The following is a 24,216-nucleotide window of genomic DNA, read 5'->3' as shown; positions in this document are numbered from 1 at the left end:
TATACTTGTTTTTACTTACGATTTCAGGTCAAAATATGAAATAATTAGCCCTCTGATTTATCAAAATCCCTCCTCACATGGGATATCTTTATATCTACAGTAGGCTGCAGAGAATGGATTACAATTCATTATAACCGTTTTCTCTATTACTCTATCTACACTATAAACCAAGAAATCAATATGCAACTGAATCTTCAAGTGACTACATCCAAGACACCATATATGTTATATGAAGCTGAAGCTGGTTACCAAATGGAAAATATGTATGAAAATATTGCAAATATAGGAAAGGAGATAGGTAATCAATCAACAGTAATAGATGGTAGTCCATGCACAAGTTTGCATCACCAAAATGGCCAGAAGCCAATGCAAAGGACAATGATATCTAAGACTTATCAGTAAAACTCCCTGGCATTTCCCTGTAGGAAATTCTTCACTTCTCTTTCCCTGTCTTCCTTGTTCTGTGGGGATCATGAGCCATGGCTTACAGTATATTTGCAAAACAATGACTTTCAAAGTTTGAAAAGGCTTGTACTGTGAGAAACAGAGAGAAACATTCCTCAGCTATTTCTAATTAAAATTTGTTAAAAATAAAAACTGGACCATTAATGAGGAACAGTTGATTTTTCTTACTCTTGACTAGCATGTAAATTCCATGCTAAACTGGTTGATTATAAACTAACCATGTTTCTGACAGCAACATATTCAATCAACATTAAAAGTGCTATCAACTACAACTGAGTACTGCGGCACAAGCAAGACTAATTTGATTCTGGAATGAAACGTCACATGTCTGTGACAGGTACACCTAGTACTCACTCACTTTTTAGATAAACAACATGCACAACTCCACTACAGTTTTCAGTTTGGCTTACTTTAATGACGTATTCAAATCATTTGTTGTATAGTTAGCAGTTTAGTCACAGCTGTCTGAAGCAATGACTTAGCAATGAGATTATACATAAAAGTGAATCAATTTCTTAAGTGTAAATTAGCCTAAAGGTGTAACAATAAGGGACTTTGAAAATCATCAACCAAACTGTAATAAATAAATGAAGCATTTGCCTCCTACAGTCCCCCAGTTTGTCAATCAACCAACACATTTTTGCTGGTTCACTCTAAACAATGCAAGTAATCATGATGCAGTCACCTGATGTCAATTCCAACACTGCTGGTTAATTTTTGGCTGTTAAGGCAGAGAAACTAGTGTTTACCAAATAAGACACAGTGGTAGTTCATGGTAGGGCCAATATCTGCAACTGGCAGGCAAAACACAAAGCTGGTTAATGGACGAGATAAACCACAAACACAAAAATGAGATTTTTGCTGACAGATGGAAAACATGGCAGATTTATAGTTGGAACTAAACTGGTTTACTGCTGGGAGAAAATGCTAAACGATGGGTGGGACCCATTACTGTGAGAGATATAAATACACTGTTGACTCATGGATGAAAGCCACTACTGTCAGATTCTAATATATCACTGGAAGACTGTTAAGACACATTACTTGCTGATGGTTGATTTGAACAATTAGATGATTCTTCAGACACACTACTTACTGAGTGAGTAACACTATTAGGCGACAAATGAGAAAAAATGGAAGATGACTGTTGAGAATCATTACTGGTTGATGGCTGTGACAAGTTACTGGGCGAATGGTGATACATGTTATCATTTGTTGAGGTCAGTATATTTCCAGGCAATAGTTCTGATACATTACTGGTAGATGGTTGAGTTAAACTGCTGGTTGATGGGTTTGAAACATTACTTGTTGGTAGCTGAGAAATGTTACTGATTGATGGTTCAAACAGAGTTTGATCATCTTCTGGTACTTCAATTATCTGATATCTATTTACTGATAATGGTTTATTTTTCTGTTGTGCCAAATGAATGTTCTCATGCCCTTTTGGCTCTTGAACACCTGAAGACTGGCCCTGGTCCTCTGAGCCTCTGTCTGTGTTCTTTCTTTGGTTACAATTTAAAGCCAACTCCCTCTGTAACTCTAGCTCTTCAGGATGGAGGAAAAGCTTCTTCAGATCATCAATGGTGACTGTATTTTCATCTGTGTGAGGTGTATCATGGTGGTGACGTAAGATATGATGCATTCTTTCTTCAATTGTTTCCCGCACCAAAAATCGGTGTACCACAGTTTCCTTAGTCTGGCCAATTCGATGAACTCTTCCAATAGCCTGCAACTCTGTAGCAGGATTCAGGATGGGCTCAACAAGAATGACATGGCGAGCTTCAATAATATTTAACCCGTTAGCACCAGATGATATAGGGAGCAGTAGTGCAGTGATTTGACTGCTGGTTTTGAATGAAGAGAGATGTCTCTGTAATGATAAATATATGACATCTGTAAAATGCAGAAATTATTCTCCAATATAATACTGTAAAATGTAGAGATGATTCTCCAATATAATAAATACCAAGAGCACAGAGTCCTGCAAAGTACGCAAAGAAAACCGAGTTAATTCAATTAAGGTGGCCAAACACCATGAGGTCTAACATCCATATCACCACTACATGCACTATCACTACATAACTTAGAAACTGACCCAAAAGTCCACACTCAAGGATAATATGCTGAGTTTACTCAACAGATGGCTACAGAACAGATCTGAGGGTGCCATTCACAATTCAACTTACTTAAATATGATACATCTACCCACATATATGAATCAACCTTTTTTCTACACTCGTAAAGGGATGTACATGAATCTTTCATCAACATTTTTGTTGTTAACCATCTTGAGACCTCCAAGAACTTTAAAAGAATACAAGACATTCAATGCACATTTCATCACATTAATCAAAATGTGTGGAAGAAAAAAGTACTGAACGTTAAATATTCATTGGTCTTCAATACATTTTGCATTAACTTCAGCGCTGCTTCTTAGCCTTTAGTACCTCATTCTAAACAGGCTACCAGCAGAGAGTAACTCTAGTGCAGTGTTTGCAGAGGATCCTACCTAATGTTCCTACTAACTACTTGCATCTAATGCTGCTGCCTAATGTTTATACCTACTACCTCCACCTAATATTTCTACCTAATGCTCCAGCTTAAATGTTCCTTCCTACTACTTCGATCTATTGCTCCTATCATTTTGCCAAATGGCAGGGCTAACAAAGAGTACTCACTGCAGGATAATCGAGAGTTACCAAGAATGAGCTGCGTGAGTTAAGGTCTCACCAAGTGTTATGTGTGACAAGAAGAGATTGTATGTTTGTGGACAGAATGCAAGTGGTCCAAGTGTAGGTGAGGCAGAGAGGCTGCCAATCAACCAAATCTTAGCAATGGATTCCACATGCTAACAAGCATTTGCTTAAAGTTCAATATACTGATCAGTGTTTACAGCAACAAGTTGGTATTCTAAAATTCCATGAACCAAATAACAATTGCTCTAACGCTACTAACCTGGAACTTTGAACGCTGGTGAAGAGCTCTGTATGTAATACCATTCTGAGCAAATGCATCAGCTATGACATCAAGAACATCCATCCAAGATGAAAACACCAATACTTTGGCCTCAGGGTCTGCCAGCTTAATTTTTTTCATAAGACGAACTACTCCCTCCATTTTAGTAGAAAGACTTCCTTGTACCTGTGAAAGATTTAATGCTATACCATAATGTTTATTAGAATCTCAATTCACAGATATTTTAGATATTCATCTATGATCAAATTACACTTTACTTAGACTTAAGAAAAAATTCAATGTACAGGTTAAACAATATGGTGTGCTTCTTTCAGCGTAATCTACTTAAAAATAATTTTATCTTTATTAGACTTGATCGCCATTTCCTGTGTTAATGAGATAGTGCCAGGGATAGACAAAGAAAGGCCACAACCAATCACATCTATTCCCTAGCTGTCATATGTAAAGCACCGAAACTACAGCTCCTTATCCACAAACCAGCCCTACAAACCTTTCCATGGTTTATTCCAAACTTTTCACATGTCCTAGTTCAGTCCAGTGACAGCATGTCAACCTGTATATACTGTATCACTCCAATTCACTCTATCCTGTGCACACCTTTCACCATCCTGTATGTTCAGGCCCCGATCACCCAAAATCTTTACTCCATCATTCTAGACAATTTACCAGGTAGACTCATTAAACCCATACATCCATAATTCGAGCATTCATTCTTGCCCGCCTTGCCTTCATACATGGGCACTACACGGGAATACTCCTTAGGCATCCCACCTTGAGCTGTACATACACTGAAAACCAAAACTAAAATTTTGTGGGGCCTGGATGTGGAAAGGGAGCTGTGGTTTTGGTGCATTATATATGACAGCTAGAGACTGAGTGTGAACGAATGTGGCCTTTGTTGTCTTTTCCTAGCGCTACCTCGCACGCACGCGGAGGGAGGGGGGGTGTCATTTCATGTATGGTGGGATGACGACAGGAATGAATAAAGGTAGCAAGTATGAATCATGTACATGTGCTGGAAGTGAGATGTTTAAGGACAATACGTGGTGTGAGGTGGTTTGATCGAGTGAGGAATAATAGAGTAAGAGAGATGTGTGGTAATAAAAAGAGTGTGGTTGCGAGAGCAAAAGAGGGTGTTTTGAAATGGTATGGTCACATGGAGAGAATGAGTGAGGAAAGATTGACCAAGAGGATATATGTGTCAGAGGTGGAGGGAACGAGGAGAAGTGGGGGACCAAATTGGAGGTGGAAAGATGGAGTGAAAAAGATTTTGAGCGATCGGGGCCTAAACATGCTGGAGGGTGAAAGGCATGCAAGCAATAGAGTGAATTGGAATGATGTGGTATACCGGGGTCAACGTGCTGTCAAAAGATTGAACCAGGGCATGTGAAGCGTCTGGGATAAACCATGGAAATTTCTGTGGGGCCTGGATGTGGAAAGGGAGCTGTGGTTTCAGTGCATTATACATGACAGCCAGAGACTGAGTGTGAACGAATGTGGCCTTTGTTTTCTCTTCCTAGCGCTACCTCACGCACATGCAGGGGGAGGGGGTTGTTATTTCATGTGTGGTGGGGTGGCGATGGGAATGAATAAAGGCAGACAGTATGAATTATGTACATGTGTATATATGTATATGTTTGTGTGTGTATATATATGTATACATTGAGATGTATAGGTATGTATATTTGCGTGTGTGGACGTATATGTATATACATGTGTATGTGGGTGGGTTGGGCCATTCTTTCGTCTGTTTCCTTGAGCTACCTCACTAACGCGGGAGACAGTGACAAAGTAAATTAAATAAATAAAGTATATAAGTGTATGTCTGTGTATGTATATATATGTATATGTTGAAATGTATAGGTATGTATATGTGCATGTGTGGACATGTATGTATATACATGTGTATGTGGGTGGGTTGGGCCATTCTTTCATCCGTTTCCTTGCGCTACCTTGCCAACGCAATAGACAGCGATAGAGTATAGTAAATAAATGAATAATATAATGAGTGGATGGGTCGTCATTTGTTTCCTGGCATTACCTCACTAACACAGGAAACGGTGATCAAAATAAAAAACAAAACATTCTATACACTCAGATTTTCCCTGTAATTATATCTACTTTTTTGAAAGCTTTATTTCATATAAAAAATTGCAACAAATTATTATCATATCAAGTTACACATGATAATAAATCAATTAAATAACCATAATATATACAAAAATACTAATGTAATTGTTTGTTTATTCTCAAATAATTGATGGTGTTTTACTTCAGGGAAGAGAGTGGGGGCTTACATATATATAAATTTTATGATATAGTGAGACAAGCTATGGCTGGAGAATGCTGGTAACATATATGGATAACTGTTGGAATCAATTATTAGCTGGGAATTCAAGTGACAGCAGGAACCATAAAATCGTCAATTAACAATAGGAGTAAGGAGCCATGCATCAACTAATGATCATGGCAATCAAATTAAGAGTTAAGGATGGAACAGTGGAAATGTAGATCTCTGAGAGGGTTTTGAAAAGCTGGTAAACTGATGGAGCTTTAAGGAAAGAAGTTAATGGAAATTATGGGGCACTGAAAAATACATTTGTGTTAAAGTGAGCCATGCTTACAGAGGAAGGACTGATTTAATAAGAGGTGGATGTAGCATTAAACAAAATGACAAGAAAAAGTGCTTGTATCACACAAGTAAAAGAATCAATTTTCTGAGGAGTATGCCATTAAATGTAAAAAAAGCAAGGTAGGAATGGTGAAATGACACTGAGAAACAGCACTTTGAATACAGTATTTGCTGAAATATAAAATGAAGTATTGGAGTCATACAGACATTCAGAGAAAGTGTTTGTAGAGTATGAATTAAAAGAATAGCATATGAAGAAAATGAAAGTAACATTTACTGGGAATGTATCTGGAAAATAACAAAAGACTATCTCATTAATATGAAAGTGACAAATAAAAAAGGGCTAAATTTAGGATGATAAATCACAGAGAATTAGTATACATGAGAAGGATGTTCTGGATGAAGAATCTTAACCAGTGAGCCACGGCAACAGAGTAAGGATAAAAGTTTAGCTGTATATCAGAAAAGAGGTCTGAAAGGGAACTATATCTCATTATGAATTAATTCCTACCTTGACCTCCTCCTCTTCTTTTGCTTTTGTATCCACATAAGAAATTTCACGAGTCTTGGTTGGCTGACGGCACATAGGACACTTTACAGTACTTTTGTCAATCCCATTAAAACCCCTATTTGACAAAGTTCTTATGCACTCCATACAATAGCAATGACCACAGAGGAGAACAGCCCACTTTTCTCCAAGTTCACCTTGGCAAATTGGACATGGCTCTGGATTTTTGCCACCTCCTTTCCCAAAGTCTGTCTTTGCAAGATTCTGTAAGTATAGAAGTTGACCCAGCTTGATCTTTAAGTCATTAGCAGCAACAATTTGGTCTGATTTCAATTTTAACTCTTGTTGAGGTACTTCCCCTGGTTCTATTACATATCTAAGGGCTTCCATCTTCTTTTCCAAGTTATCTCCATCTTTCTTCTTTTTCTTATGCTGTGGCACCTCCTCATCTGAAAAACGTAAACGAAGACGGATCGTGGCCATGTTGACTTCATCCATAGCTGACACAGTATTAAATACAGCACGCCACAGTATTCGATAATTCTTGAATTCTTTCTTTGTTGCTTCCCAAACCTTAAAATGAGTTTGAGAATCCTCATATATTTCCTTTTCTACTTTTTCTAATGATTTAGTCTGTAAATATCTCAAGACTCGCTCAGTCTCACTTTGGCCCCAGTTTCCTTGCCGAGTGGCTTGCTTCACTAGAGCTTTATCTTTTATGTCCTCTGTTTCTTTTGATACTCCAGTTGTTCTGCTGTGTTTCAACTCCCGCATTGAAAAGAGGGTTTCTTCATAGTCTTCAAAAAGTTCATGAGTAGCACATAATAAGCACTGAGGTGGCTTTGATTCTGTAGGGCGCAAATGACAATCAATGGCCCCATCGAGCATAGAAGCTGGATCCAAAGTCTGCAGATGTCTCACTCCATTAATCATATCCAGTCTCTGATCTTTAAGCTTTTTCATCTCAGCATTCATAACAAGTTGTAGGTGTGTTCTTGTTCTAACAGGAAATAGAAGGCATTTATGCTCCTCAAACCTAGAATATGAAGACAGCATCTCATCTCTAACCTCAAGTACAAAGTCATCATCAAAAGATTCCAAGGCACCAAGCCACCAATTGGTACGTGAATTATAATTATCTTCTAAACTCTGAACAGCTTTAGTGTTCTGAGTGCATTCTAAATCAGATGCTGTAACTTGCTGCGGATAATGCTGTAAATAACGTTTCCGGATAGACTCAGCTTCCTCCCTCAGAGTGCTGTCCCTTAATGTGGGTTGGATGTTTTGATGCCCTGCCTCCAATATTTCTGCAAGGTTATGAAGAACATGGAGTTGCTGAAGAGAGTCAGTCTTGATGCCAGCATGCTCTTGAATTGATCGCAGCACATCTCGGTACATTTCAACAGCTTCTGGCCACTCCTCCTTTATAATGTGAACACCAGCAAGACCATTCATAGAAGCAATCACAAGACGATGGGCTTCTTCTGCCTCTAATTTTGTCTTTTTAACGAGGTTTTCCAGAAGCATTTCCATTGTCATTGTCTTCCGGTTTATTGAAATAAACTGTCCTTTCACAACCTGCAATAATAATACAAAATTAAAAGAAGCACTCAAGCTTCATCACATTCATAAAATTCTTTCTTACTGCATATAAATGCAAAATCAATCTATCAAAGATTTAGTTCAAATGCAGCTGCACTATCTTTAAACCTTGCAATGTCTGTGTAACCTCTAAATTTCTTCAGTCATCATCTAACCCTTTGTGTAGCTGATACTTGTAACACAGTATTACTTACAATGATAGAACAAACATATCTATATGACACATTCACCCCTTGATCCCCAAAAGAACCTTAGTGACAGCTCATTCCTGCATTATTTCTGACCCAATCTCTATTCTTGAAGTAACCTTTATATCATTCAACTAACATCCCATGTACATAAAAAATTTTAAAGGCATTTTACCACTTATACCCTGATCATTATCATACAAATTTTCTTTTGAGCCTTAAAAAAATTCTTACATCGAAAATTCATGCTTAAGAAATTCCTCAATTTAAACAACATATTCTAAAGAATTAGTTTCTATGTTACAAAAATGGGCTAAACGAACTGACTAGTTCTCTGATGACTGAAACAAACTACATTCTTGATAAGATCCTTAATATTCTTTTGGTTAATTTTACCTCTAATTAACCCATTGCCTTCAGATTTGCCATATATGGTATCAACCACCTATGGCAGCTGACTGCAAAAGAGCTGCCTATTGTCTATGGCATTTAAAACTCCTAGGCATGGTAAATAGCAAAGTAGTGAACAAAAAAATTACTGGCAACTCAGACAGTTTCCACATCGTTTGCCAATATCTTTTTAACACAGTTGGTCAATAACCATCAAAATGCCTTGGAGGATAGTATTTCAATTTTGCGCTACCCACACAGCAAGTTAAGTATGCATAAATACACTACACAGATTTGTAAAAAAAAATGCATACAGATGTACACAAATATTAGAATAGACATTATTGGAAATCATGCCATCAGGAAGGATGCATCATAAAGCATTTATACATCTGATAAGCTCACCACACATGCTAATATTTTATAATACAGATATAAACATATTTTTTTCAGAAAAGAAAAACAACTAATGATGCAAGGTGAGGATTTTTGGGTGCTGATTTGTTTATCACACATTTTTTGTGAATCTGCTTCAGAATTAAATAATCCAAATGTTTAATCATACCTGAGGGTGGTTACATGCTTGGCGTAGTTTAAGTAGCGGATGAAGAAGAGAATTGAGAGTGGGTCTGTCCAATGAGCTTAGTTTCACTTGACTGTCAGGAAACTTCTTCAGTCTTTGCTGAGCATCATAAGAGCACTCTATATGCAACCGCTGGTAAAAGTGCTCTTCAACTCGAGTAAAGGACAACCAGTGGACCTAAGATGAATGACGAGGTCATATATCACTAAAATAGGCAATTTACTCATTGTCTTCAACACTTTAATCAATAACAAACATGTTCAAACATTCAAAATGCATGTATCTTTTTATGCACAAGAGCCTTTGCCTACTCCCGTTATTTTCTTTCCCAAAAAAAGGAACAAAGAAGGGGGCCAAGTGAGGATAATCCCTCTGAGGCTCAGTCCTCTGTTCTTAATGCTACCTCACTAACACAGGAAATGGCTACTATGTATGAAATTTTTTTTATTTATCATACTTAATTGCTGTTTCCCGCATCAGCGGGGTAGCGCCTGGAAACAGACGAAGAATGGCCCACCCACTCATATACATACATAAACGCCCACATACGCATGTATACATAAATATACATATCAACATATACATACACATACGCAGACATATACATACATACATATGTACACATTCATGCTTGCCTTCATCCATTCCTGTTGCTACCCTGCCCCACAAGAACCTGCACCACTACCACCACATCAACGAGGTAGTGCCAGAAATGAATATGCATGAAAAAAAAGAAAAAAAAAATATATATATATATATATATATATATATATATATATATATATATATATATATATATATATATATATATATATATATATATTTCTGTTGTTACATATGTCATACAAGTTAGCACAAATGAAGTATTTTCTTGCTCTTATCCACTTTCTGGACGTAAACACACATTAACCAGTTGATGCCTCTAACAAAGCTACAACCAATATCCTACTAAAACCCAATATGAGACCAACATTCATAATTCTCCAAGTCAGTACATAACCCCCTTGCCTGTTTAATATAACCCATGAAAAATATTAGGTAAGTAACTTACCTTTCCTGCTATTTCCAAGAGTTTTTGGTACATTCTAATCTTCAAAGAATGGCAATGCTTTTGGATATCTTCAGGCAATCTCATAAACATACTTTGTCAGCCTTTCCACATACACACAATCTGATATTTCAGATACATGACTTCATTCTTATTGTCACTACTTGGCATATTTCCAACTGTTTATAGTGGGTTGTTATTGGTAGGCAGCCAATGGGCAGGGAGGTATATTACCAATACCACCAGCCTAGATATCAGAAGGGTTAATGACAGCTGCATAGTGAGCCAGTGTTTCAGTGGTAGTCAAGTTAAACTCCTTTGATCCAGAAAGCTGTCTTTTCTTTCTGTCTTACCCATGCGTAGACTACTGGCATTCTGTCTACAAACATGCAATCTCTCCATGTCATACATAACACTTGACAACTTCTAACTTACACAACTCATAACTCCAAATTTTCCTGTGGTAAGCACTATGCCCAAGCCCTGCCTTTTAGCAAAATGGTAGGAACACTTCAGGAGCATTAGGTAGAAACATTAGAGAGCATTCGGTAAAAATATCAAGTAGAAGTAGCTGGTATGAATACATTTGGTAGAATTAGTCAGTAGGAGCATTAGGTAGGAGCCTCTACAAAACACTGTTCTTGAGTTGCCCTCTGCCAGTGGTCTGTTAAGGGTGAGGCACAAACAGCTAAGAAGCAGCACTGGAGTTCACAAGTTATAGAAACTGTTGCTATGGCCACCCCCACTGAGGGAGTTCATGTTGGTCACTTGACTTGCCCTCTGCTAGTGGTCTGTTAAGGATGAGGGGCAAAAGGATAAGGAGAGACTCTATTGCTATGGCCACACAGACACACACACACACACACACACACACACACACACACCTGCCGAGGGAGTTCCAGTTGGAAACAGGCATTACAGATATAGATATATAGATACATTCATACTACCTGAATAATCTATCCAAATCAAAAATAAAAGTATTCCAATCTTAATCCATTCATGCAAAGGAAAACATTCCAAGAAAAACACAATTTGAAGATATGCCTCACCTCTTCAAGTTGTGGAGGAATATCAATTTGGTGGATGACATCTTTCTTTGCAGTCCTCCACATGTACTGTGCAACCACATTATGGAGGGGTTCCTTAATGCCATGGCAATAGGGTACAAAAAGGCATCTGTTCCACCACTGTGCCACCCAGTAAGGATCTACTCCTAAAAACATCAACAAGCCCTGTTTGAAAAGATGAAATACTACAAAGTAAATGAATATAAAACAAGAGCAATGTTGACATTTCTGATTTCCTTTACTCTACTGAAAATGAGAATCTGTACAAATCGTAATTTCTAATTCAAATAAGTTGCAAGAACTTCATTCTCAAGAGAACAGGGACCCTAAGCATAATATGGTTAGGAGCCTTAATTACAATGTTATCATTTTCAATTGACTTTACACATGCATTAACAACATAAATTTTTCTTTGCATTAATTCCAAAGTCTATCAGCCTCATTAATCTGTTCAATTAATCAAACAGCATTATTCATCAAATTATCTTCTCTTATTCTAAATCTAAAAAATATATCAAATTCTTGAATATATTGCTTCAGTGTTGCCTTTTCATCCATAAAACACATATTATATCCTTTATCATCATCTTCACAATCTATCCCATATTCTCATCCACTCTTGTAAACTAGCCTTAATCTACCCATACTAATATCCTTACGTCTTTTCTTTCCCTAGGTATAAGATATCCAAAACCTGTGTATATTCCATCATATCATCTGGTACTCCAGTTTTTCAAAATATCCTATCTTTTCAACAGCTCTACTAAATTTCCTCATGACAATATTCTTTACCTGTCTTACATACAAGAAGATCCGTCTCACTCTTCCTATGTCCATCTTTAGCTTAGTATCACTTAATCTAATAAATGCAAGCACTTAGATGAATGTAACATTTCTTCTAGTTTTTTTAATTCCTAACACTACATCTAATTTCCTTAGCAAGGACAATAAATAGTGATGACTGTAATAGAATGAGTGAGAGAGGCAGCATGTCAGTGAGATGTGGTGGGTGGGTGGGAGGCAGTGGATATCATAAAGCTCTACTCTGGATGATGCTAATCCATCTCTGCATCACTAAAATTGATTTAGGTGGAAACCTCATAAATCAAACAAGGTACAAAATATAGAGGAAACAATCTTATGTACAACAGAAGTATCCTACCTGTAGCTCATTAACTGTTTTCTGAACTGGGGTGCCAGTCACACACCACCTGTTAGTAGCAGCAAGTCTGAGGGCCATATCTGCAGTTTTGTTGGTGGTACACTCCACCATCTGTGCCTCATCTAAACACACACGCCACCACTCAACACATGGGAGAGGGGATGGAGTGGCCATAAATCTCTTGGGATATCGAAACCTGTTGAAAGAAGATCAGGCCTTTTCAATATTCATAAGTGTGGTCTTTGATAAATGGGCTTTATGCATAGAAAACAGTGTGTGGAAAGGCTGTATGTGAGATTTACAAATATTTTCTGCCTAGTCATCCAACATCGTGATAAAATATTAAATGTGGATAGGCTCGTTTGTGCACTCTGACTGATGAAGCTTCAAATACATATGCTGGGGAGTCCTTTGTCTGCTGGAACTTGACAAAGAAAGTTAAACTACCTCATAGAGTATCTGCTCCTACCAATAGCTGTTGAAAGGCTAAACAATAACGATCTCTAAAATTAAAAAGAAACAGTTATCAAGGTGTTACCCCAACTGGAGTCACTGAGTTCATGACTTCAGATCCTGTAACCACCACCACAACCAAGAAAATAATAATCACACAGCTCTGAGGTTACAACATTCCTTGCAGGCCCCACAGAACTTTCCATGGTTTACCCCTGACGCTTCACATGCCCTGGTTCAATCCATTGACAGCATGTCAACCCCGGTATACCACATCATTCCAATTCACTCTATTCCTTGCATGCCTTTCACCCTCCTGCATGTTCAGGCCCCGATCACTCAAAATCTTTTTCACTCCATCTTTCCACCTCCAATTTGGTCTCCCACTTCTCCTTGTTCCCTCCACCTCTGACATATATATCCTCTTGATCAATCTTTCCTCACTCTCTACATGTGACCAAACCATTTCAAAACACCCTCTTCTGCTCTCTCAACCACACTCTTTTTATTACCACATATCTTTTACCCTTTCATTACTTACTCGATCAAACCACCTCACACCACATATTGTCCTTAAACATCTCATTTCCAGCACATCCACCCTCCTAAGCACAACTCTATCTATAGCCCACGCCTCACAACCATATAACATTGTTGGAACCATTATTCCTTCAAACATACCCGTTTTTGCTTTCCAAGATAACATTCTCGACTTCCCCACATTTTTCAATGCTCCCAGAACTTTCGCCCCCTCCCCCACCATATGATTCACTTCCGCTTACATGGTTCCATCCTCTGCCAAATCCACTCCCAGATATCTAAAACACTTCACTTCCTCTAGTTTTTCTCCATTCAAACTTACCTGCAATTGACTTGTCCCTCAACCCTACTGTACCTAATAACCTTGTTCTTATTCACATTTACTCTCAGCTTTCTTCTTTCACACACTTTACCAAACTCAGTAACCAGTTTCTGCAGTTTCTCACCCGAATCAGCCACCAGCGCTGTATCATCAGTGAACAACAACTGACTCACTTCCCAAGCTCTCTCATCCTCAACAGACTGCATACTTGCCCCTCTTTCCAAAACTCTTGCATTCACCTCCCTAACAACCCCATGTGTCTGTGGGTTGGGCTGGGCCATTCTTTCGTCTGTTTCCTTGCGCTACCTCGCTAATGTGGGAGACAGCAACAAAGCAAAATGAAATAAATAGAAAAATATTGTAAAACTTTATCAACCAATGACTACTTTCTGATAACCTTTAAAATGCCTGATACTGAAACACACAACCATCTTAATTCTTCTATTTAGCAGTTCCAGATATAATGCTCTACAATTTCCCATCATTGGGATATGATACATACTGGTACATATGAGCTATCTATCTACCTATCTATATCTATGATGCCAATTCCCTCCAGAAACTCCCTGAAAAGGATGGCCAAGACAAAACGAGTCTCTACAATTGGTGAACTCTAGTGCTGGTTCTTTGCCATTAGTGCCTAATCATTAACTTCATCCTTAACAGACAACAGTCAGAGGGCAACTCTAACTCAGTGTTTCCAGAGACTTCTACCTACTATTCCTACTGACTACTTCTATTAATGTGCCTACCTATCGTTCCAACCTACTACTTCTACCTTATGCTTCTGCCTAATGATCCTACCAACCACTTCCACCTAATGTTCCAACCTACTACTTCCATCACTCCTACCATTTTGCCAAAAAGAAGGGCTAGTGCACAGCCCTTATAACAGGAAAAACTAGAGTGACAAAGAATGAGTTGCATGAGTTAGGCGTTGTCAGTGAAATGTGAGAAAAGGACAGATGATATGATTATGGGCAGAATGCCAGCAGGCCACATGTAGGAGAGGCAGAAAGAAAAGAACACTACTTGGGTCAGAAGAGAGCAACTTGACAACTACTGAAGCACTGGCTCACTAAGCAGGTGTCACTAACTCTCCCGATACCCTGGCGGGTAGTACCAGTAATCTACCTCCCTCGTCAGTGACTACCTACCAACTACTACCTACTTACATATGAGCTGGCTTAAGAAATATAATAATCAAGATGCAAAAAAAAAAAAATTACCTTCTTCCAAGTTGGCTGTTAGTATGAGGCAAGTCCACATAGTTTAGTTCTCGGCTAAGAGTCTTATAGGTGGTGATGACAATATCAAAGTTGGCCAAGTACTGTGGCTGCATGTATCCCTGAGTAGCCACACCTTTATATACCAACATCCTAATGGCTTTGTGCTTTATATGTTTCATAATTTCATTTACCCACTGAAAAAGTAAATCAGAGAGTCAACTGCAAGAAATAAAAAGTTGGTTTTAATAGCATGAGTACATGTTAATATAAGTGAATTTGAGAAAAACCTTTAGAGGCAATTATTCCAAGATTTTACAACTGAAATATGTACTATAAAATAATCTAGTCTCTAAAAAATCAAAATCAATGAACATTTTCATGAAATCAATACATGCAAGCCACATGTCTGAATGAGAAACAAAGTCGAAAGTACCATTAATGTACATGCTACAGAAGATTACTGTACAAGGCAAAGGCAACTAGACTGTTAAGACTCTAGGAAGGTCTTCATAATTTTAATCCAGGATATAATTTGAGTGAGAACAAAAGTCACCTATAAGCCATTGAAAAAAAGATTAAAATACAGCCCTAATATTCCCTTACCTTCATGTACTTCTCTCAGGACCTATGGAGTTACCTAAGTAAGGAAGCAGACCACTTTAATCATAGCACAATCATGCAAAATGCACGACAATAAATACCAACCTGATTTGTTGGGAGGGTAGTCCAAAAAATCTGTCTTCTACATTTCTGATGTCTGTTACCTTCGAAAACTCCCTTAAGAGGGTGGCCATGGCAAAAGTGTCTCCATAACTGTTGAACTCGAGCACCACTTCTTAGCCTTTAGTGCCTCACCTTTAACAAGGTATCTATAGCCCACAGTTTTTTGAGGCTCCTACCTTGTGTTCCTACTGACTTTTTCTACTTAATGTGTCTGCCTGCTCCAAAACGTTCAGTATTTACTGCTTACATTACAACTACCTCGCACAACTGACTATGGTCTTATACTACTGAAAATCCTCCCACTTGGTCTACATGTACACCAGCCTTAGACCACAAAAGGATGTCAAGTGCCATTCTTAACATGTAAGAAGGTGAACTGGGCAATGAAGTGAGAGCTAACAAGAAGCCTGACTTAAAAATTTGCTTTTCAACAGCTCAAAGCAAAATTTTAAGCAAACTTCATCACTTGCCCTCACCTTTAAGAGGCCTTAACAAATATTTAACATGAAAAGTTTTCCTGACCAAGAAAATTTTCTGATGTTACAAACATAAAAAAATGTAACTCCCAGGTTAACTTTCCCATGAAGCAAACTATCTAGCTCTCACTTGTTTTACTAAGCTTAATCTTCCAAGGACCACACATCCTTCCAATGATATATCATTTATGCAATTATCATACAAAGAACCTTTCAAAAACCTTACTGTCTGATCAGATTTTAAAGAATTGATCATAATTACATTAAAAAATTAAAAGACTACTTTTTACCCTCAGGAATTTTTTAAGCACAAGGAGTGGATTACACGTATATGGTTGAGCACGAAAATTATCAGCAACTTGTATTTTGTAATGTGGGTAATGCAGTAAGTCATGATAAACACTGGTGAACACCTGCCAATCATCCACCAGACTGCACATAGCTACTACTGTGTGAAGCTATGCCCACATAATTAACACTCATCACCTAAACATACCTTTAATGAAGATGGCCTCTGGAAGAAAGGGCCATGGAATCAACAGGCTGACCTGATCATATATAAATACCAGAAACCAATACAATTTGTAACTGACCTGATAGCTGATGGATGATGGCGTGACAATAAGTGTAGCGCCTGACACAACTGGCTTTTCTTGTGTCCAACAATGTGGACAGATGTATGGTCCTCTGTAGGGATCCTTCACATCGTACTGCACACAATCAGCATGTTGCCATAAACTGCATACTGAACACTGCACTCTAAATTTATCATCACGAATTTCAATTTCTGCAGAACCACAAAGACATTCAAAATAACTCTTCTGGGCCACTTTAGTGTCAAAGAAGCCCTGTATAGTCCGTTGTGATACCACTTCTCTGGCACTGTATTTTGCAATACTGTTATTGTACTGAAGTTCTAGTCTTTGTTTCATTGACATCATGTAATATGGATCTTTTTTCCTCATCTTCAAAAACTTGCGAAACTCCTTATACGAGCCCTCCTTTTTGTATTCTTTAATTTTTCCATCCCAACATTCTTTAACAATAGCAGATTCAATGGATGACCAATAAGTGCTCTCTAATATTTCCTGTTCCACATTATAACCTGACTTTCTTACAGGAGATTTTTGAACTGCTTGTTTCTTCTGTGGAGGCTCATAATTATCTTCTTCCCCATCCTCATCATCGAAGGAAGCATAACCACTAGAAATCTCAGCAGCTTTTCTCTTTGGCCTTCCCCTTTTATTCAAATTTTCTTGTTTTTCCTCAGTATCTTTCTTTGGTATGTGAACTTTGATGCGACTACGGGGAATTTCAGCATCCTCCTTTCCTCCATTTGCAGTAGCTTCATCCTTTGCTAAAGATCCTGTATTTTTACAATTTTGTGAATGCTCAGACATCTCACCCAAGCCAGAATCCATGCTAATACTATCATTAAAACTATCATCCATGACAGAATTTCCAGTCCCCTCCTCCTCCTCCTCTAACACACCACTGAGGGTGAATATGTCATGACCAGTTAATCTCTTACTGGATTTTCTTCGGCACTTAGTCTTTTGAGACTGAACTTTGATTGGGTCTTGATAAGGTGGCTTTTGGACATTTGTTCTTGGGTGACACAACATACATGAAAGCACCTCCACTGTTTTCCCCAGCCCCATCTCATCTGCTAGAATACCCCCAGGAGTTGATAATACAGCCAGAGGTTTATCCTTAACAAGAAAACCTCCATATTTATTAAAATAAAGGATGATACCATCTTTACTTGTAATTTCCACAAATAAACAGTGCAAATCACTAGAGCCATCCATTCCTTCTTTCCTTACCTGACCAAATTTCTCTTGGTGCAACATCCACTTTACAGCTGACTTTTGATATGGCCTTAGCTGGGGAATTAGGCTAGGGTGTTGAACATCCACAGAGTTGTATTCTTTTTTGGCATGCCACTTTTTGATGGCAGAATAGAGATCTTCCACATCATGCTTCAGGTTCTTTACACCAGAGTATGTACACATACTGACACCAAAGAAGTATGATACTACCACACCCAGTGACTCATTACATTGTATAATATCACTGGGATGTTGTAATTCAGATAAGCCTCCTTTTTTTAAGAAAGCACTAAATGTCATTTCATCATTGGATTCATCAAAACTCTCTAGTCTAAGCTCAAAATAACGTTGAGTGGATAACCCTTGCCAAAGATCCACATCCAAGAGCCCTTCAATCATGTAATACCTAAAATTATCAGCAGCCTTTTTTCTCTGCTTTGACTTTTTTGGAGATCCCTCAGAATTCCATTCAAAGTAAAGTGCACTATTATCAGCTTCAAGACTCACATAAACCCAAAATTCAGAGCAAGGTATTTGACAAAAATCATCATGTGTCACATGATCTTTAAGTTTAAAAGCTATATTCCCAAAATGACAAAAAATGTTTCTGTCTCTTTCTTTCCTGGGATTTGTATTGATATTTTCATCCATTTTTGAAACTTTAGCATAAAACTGTGACTTGTCAAGTACATTCTTAAACTCTCCATATGCCACCTCCTCTCGTACCACTCTCTCCCTCCTCCTCCTTGGTAAGTACACAACTTCATCATCAAAATCATCAACAAAGTCATCATCACCATCTTCAAAACGAACTTGAGCATGTCTGCCCCAGTGGACTTCCCGTGGTCGTAAGACTGGATCTCCTACAGCTCCTGGTATAAAGTCTGCATCATTATCATCATCATCAATTAATTCATCATTCAGCAAGAGAGCTATATCATCTCCATCATCTCTTTGCTGAGCATCTTCTACTTGTCTTATCTCACCAGGAGCATTATCCCTCTGGTCATTTGCAGGACCAGCACCATCATTTAAATTCCACTGAGCCCTTCTTTGTTGTATTTCATTTAGCTGCTGTGGAGGCTGCTTGCTGCGCACCATGGTACTCTTTTACTCTGATGACAAACAATACAAGCTGTGATGATTTCATTAAGATACTTAGATAAAAATGGAACTGCTAACTGAAATGAGGTATATTAAGCTTATTTCTCTAATATACTCAAATATCATCAAATCAAATCAAATCAAATCAATCATTGCGCTACCTCGTAAACGCTGGAGACAGTGACAAAGCAAAATAAAAAAAAAATCAAATCATACCATTATTTCTCAAAAATCATCACTGAAAACATAAGACTGATTATTCATCTTTATAGGAACCATATTTTCCTTTTGGAGGGACACAGAAATCCTTATCATAACCTAAAAACTAGTGCAAATCTTTATTTGAACAAAAAAAATCTTTAAATCCCTCACAGAAAAATTTGCTAGTTGCTAGTGCCTTAAGTAAGGGTTAGAAAGGGAAAATTCTGATACAAAGATAGGCCAAGACCAAAATATTTGCAATACTTCAAAAAAAAAAAAAAAATCATGACATACATAAAACAATGTTGGTACTGAAGGCTGTGAATTCACTTCTCTAACTAGGGCAGAGCATTATGAAAATCTGCTAGTGCACCTGCTCAATACAAAACTTAAAAAAGTTTTACTTCCTAAAATGAGGTGTATCTAAGAAGATTCACATCCCTCAATAAACATAAAGCAAATGAGGCAGACAAATGCTTATTCACAATCGGTCCAGGACAACACAGTAACTCTCTCTGGACTATGATGTCCTGGCACGTAGGTGAGGTGGCATGAAGCAGCTAGCCACACCTATCATTCGCTTGCCATTGGCATATGTACCTTGGACCTACTATTGTCAAATACATAAATAAAAAAAAAAAGGGGGGTAGGAGAGGAAGGGAAATAAACTGGATGCTCACAGGATTTTGTCTAAAGCTGAGGCAATGTCTTTAATTTTTCATGACCTACATTTCTCATCCACAAAGAAGAGCCTTATTAGGCTCTGCATACATATCCACAAGGAGGAGTAGGGCTTAACTTTTTCAATGTGCAACTGATTTTTGTAGCCTCCATGCAGTGTGTAGAAAACAATGATATAACTTTACCTGGCGCTACCTCACTGACATGGGAAACGGCAATCAACTGTGGAAGGAGAGAATGTTATCTAAGAGAACAAAAATGGGTATGTTTGAAGGAATAGTAGTTCCAACAATGTTATATGGTTGTGAGGCATGGGCTATAGATAGGGTTGTGCAGAGGAGGGTGGGTGTGTTGGAAATGAGATGTCTGAGGACAATATGTGGTGTGAGGTGGTTTGATCGAGTAAGTAATGAAAGGGTAAGAGAGATGTGTGGTAATAAAAAGATTGTGGTTGAGAGAACAGAAGAGGGTGTATTGAAATGGTTTGGTCACATGGAGAGAATGAGTGAGGAAAGTTTGACAAAGAGGATATATGTATCAGAGGTGGAGGGAACGAGAAGAGGAAGACCAAATAGGAGGTGGAAGGATGGAGTGAAAAAGATTTTGAGCAATCAGGGCCTGAACATGCAGGAGGATGAAAGGCCTGCAAGGAATAGAGTGAATTGGAACGATGCGGTACACTGGGGTTGACGTGCTGTCAATGGATTGAACCACGGCATGTGAAGCATCTGGGGTAAACCATGGAAAGTTTTGTGGGGCCTGGATGTGGAAAGGGAGCTGTGGTTTCAGTGCATTACACATGACATTTAGAGACATTTAGAGAGACATTTAGAGACCCTGCTGATAAACACCCTCTGACTTGGCACCATTAGCAAATCATCTGTACAATGGTCAAAACCATGAGCCTTGGCATTTGTTTTCAACTACCCCACTAATGACAGAGGGTTATGAGATAATCTCGTCATACAAGACCACCATGCAATCGAACAAGAAATGGAAATCAAAACACATAAATTCATGGAGCCTAGTCATTGTCCAGTAAGAGGTAGAATTCCCAACTCCATTAGTTATTACAAAATCATATAAAGAAAACTAAATATGAAGCACAAAGTAAAATACACATAAAACAATAGAAGGTATTTGTAAAACTGATCATATCAAGAAGTGTATGAATGCTATCATATTGTGACAGCTGATGCCAGAGTGTTCCATGGTATACTATTCTTCAAAACACAACGAAGCACTTATGATCCTTGCATTGAAAACCACAGATAAAAGAAGAAGGATATCAATCCAAGATACCTGAAGGTTAGGAACAAACGTGCACTGCACTAGATGAAAAATAATAGTTTATGAGTGGCCAACTGCTCCACATCACCTTACTTCCACAATTCGAGATCACAGGCCTAGCTATGTTACTCGGTATTTAAGTTGCTGATATCACACAACTGACAGTGTCATGTGTTTTATCGCAGTTAAAGGTGAACCCTAATGGATAACCCTCATTTTGGCACGAAAAGTAGTTTTTAACCCTTCTACCAAGAAATTGTTCTCTCAGGTGCTTTCTATAATTCACTATTTATAAAAGGCTCCATACACACATAAGTCATTAAAAGGAATATCATTTGAAGAAGAAAAATGAAATTACTGTCAGAACAGACACTCCAGATAAACATACATAAAAAATAACAAAATCTATATGATACAAATCATTCTTATTTCAAGAAAATTTTTTGCTTTACATCAGTTTTTCCTAAAGCTGAAAGTAAAGAACTACATAAAGATTAAATGCAGTGAAAAAGAAAACCTACTTTTAGGAATGAGTTTTCCTTTGTATCATTGTCATACTAAAATGGCTACTGCCCTGTTGCACTAACTGTAGTCTGCCAACTGGCCCTGGATCAGGAACAGCATACAACTGCGGATTATTTCTCTTAGCAAATGAGCAATTCTTGTAAGCTCTTCATTAAAAATATTATGCTCCTGTTCATGCGCACCTGCATGGCACTTGCTAATCATGGGATACAAGACCACACTGGTCTTCAGCTGTTATGCTTCACAGTGCTAGAACACCTGCAAAAGGAAATCCAAAGTTTTTATTTGAAACCTACAGTATCATCTAAGGCTCTAATAAATTCTCAGCAAAGTGCAGAACTCTAGTTCAAGGACTTCACAGTTATTATCAATGGACTCTACACATGTAGTGGAAGTGATTTGTCTTTACTGACAGTGTTACAGTTGAAATGTATCAGATATATACATGATTTCAGCATTGTAGCAACTCCTAAAAAAGGTAAACACTAATTACAACACATGGCACCTAAGACTCTTCAGAAGGAGTAACGCCATGCAATCTTCAGTAACTCATCACAGTACCGTTCCTATATTTCTACCATAAATCTCAGCTACTAGGAAATTTTGGAGAAGTTTCCATAGGTTCTGTTGACTTTTGCAAGTGTTTTACTTACTTTTAAGTTCATAAACCTCCCATATTCCTTAATCTTACTAGTCCTCCCCATCAATTATTTGTCATTAAATAATACAATGAGGCTAAACCAGTCTATATAATGTCCAGTGATACATGACTCTTTCAAATCCACAAGTTGTTTTGGTACTATCCCTTAAGTAATATATTAAACTTTCTTCCTACATCAACCCATATCTTCAACATTGTATAACTCATCCTTGTATCCTTTATATTACTTTTTTTTTTTAATTTTCCAAAAGAAGGAACAGAGAATTGGGCCAGGTGAGGGTAGTCCCTCAAAGGCTCAGTCCTCTGTTCTTAACGCTACCTCGCTAATGCGGGAAATGGCGAATAGTTTGAAAGAAAAGAAAGATATATATATATATATATATACATATATATATATATATATATATATATACATATATATATATATATATATATATATATATATATATATATATATATATATATATATATATATGTGACAATCCTATCATCTCTACCATTTCTTAATCAATTAAAAGGGGCTACAAAAATTACCGTAATTACCAAAATATTTTAGAATTTCTAGACATTATGATCTGGTTTGACATTATTCTTAATCATCAGCCCACGCCACATATGTATCAAGAGACCTGTGCAGCATTATATGATGTGCCTGAGAGTGCTGAGGTAAAAGTCCACTTCAAAACTGTGATTACATATACGTAATGATCTACTTGCACAGTTCTCGAGGGCATTCTATACTCGTGGGGTATCATATCTTGAGTTCATGCTACTTGAAATTACAGCAACAGGTTAATAGTCAGACTCTGAGGATGTAGTTAATAGTTAATTCCCTTTGTCAAGACAGTTGCCTGGAAATGTCAGAGTCCACCAAGACTAATGGCCATAAACACACATGGATTCCACCGACACGGTCAACCACAGCGTGACACACCATCAGTTTGATAAGTCTAGTCCCAATCCATCACACAACAGACTTTATGCACAGCAATCCCAATAAATCCCCTTGTATTCCTGGTCCCAGGTTCATTACCCCTTGTTTACTAATCTCCAGCGACATGGCACTCATCCTGTCATTCTGCCAGGTGCATCGCCACAAGAAATTGCGCATCTCACTCAAACTTACTTATGACACTCGCAACATGGACGTTTTCCAAGGGAAATTCAGGTTGTTGATGGTGGACGGGGCGGGCCATCCGCTGTCAACACCTCACGTTCCTCAACATCAACAAGCCGCGCCGCCGCCGCCGCTCACGGCCATTCACAACCTTTACCTCCAGCAAAGATGTCTATTAAAATGGTAAAATCACTATTTTTTCTACATTTTACATATCATTTCAATAAAAAATACACTCAAATATATACAGAAATTATCAAATCGAGCGGAAGACTTTACAAAACACAAAATTTTATCGTTTTACTACAGCTACAGGAGATCTCTGAAGTTGTCTACAGGTAATGGAGAGGAAGCCCCTGGTTGTAGTGGTCCTCTAAACGTGTTCACATAAACCCCACAGCCGCACTTACAAAACAACTGTTAACACTCAGTTATCTA

At 37.9% G+C, this 24,216-nt stretch overlaps 1 protein-coding gene across 1 annotated transcript; it reads right to left on the bottom strand.

Annotated features, from left to right (window-relative positions):
- Positions 1-1,179: 1,179 nt before the first annotated feature.
- Positions 1,180-23,926, bottom strand: LOC139759849 (E3 ubiquitin-protein ligase SHPRH). The gene is made up of 10 exons (XM_071682353.1): positions 23,788-23,926; positions 21,997-22,258; positions 16,961-19,314; positions 15,169-15,362; positions 12,625-12,820; positions 11,445-11,627; positions 9,327-9,521; positions 6,585-8,159; positions 3,421-3,606; positions 1,180-2,335 (listed from the first exon to the last, which is right to left on the bottom strand). Exons 3-10 carry the CDS (start codon positions 19,298-19,300, stop codon positions 1,496-1,498), a joined length of 5,709 nt encoding a protein of 1,902 aa, XP_071538454.1. The 5' UTR covers positions 19,301-19,314; positions 21,997-22,258; positions 23,788-23,926; the 3' UTR covers positions 1,180-1,495.
- Positions 23,927-24,216: the final 290 nt, after the last annotated feature.

Source organism: Panulirus ornatus, chromosome 34 (assembly GCF_036320965.1).
Source record: "Panulirus ornatus isolate Po-2019 chromosome 34, ASM3632096v1, whole genome shotgun sequence".
Taxonomy (NCBI): Eukaryota; Metazoa; Arthropoda; class Malacostraca; order Decapoda; family Palinuridae; genus Panulirus; species Panulirus ornatus.
This window is presented reverse-complemented; position numbering and strand designations above follow the sequence as displayed.

Excerpts from the sequence above, each read along its gene's own strand:
- LOC139759849 (XM_071682353.1), bottom strand. The coding sequence starts at position 19,300 with ATGGTGCGCAGCAAGCAGCCTCCACAGCAGCTAAATGAAATACAACAA. Across the intron at positions 9,522-11,444 it reads TTCCTCCACAACTTGAAGAG|GTCCACTGGTTGTCCTTTAC; the intron begins GTGAGGCATATC and ends CATTCATCTTAG. Across the intron at positions 8,160-9,326 it reads AAGCATGTAACCACCCTCAG|GTTGTGAAAGGACAGTTTAT; the intron begins GTATGATTAAAC and ends TTATTATTGCAG.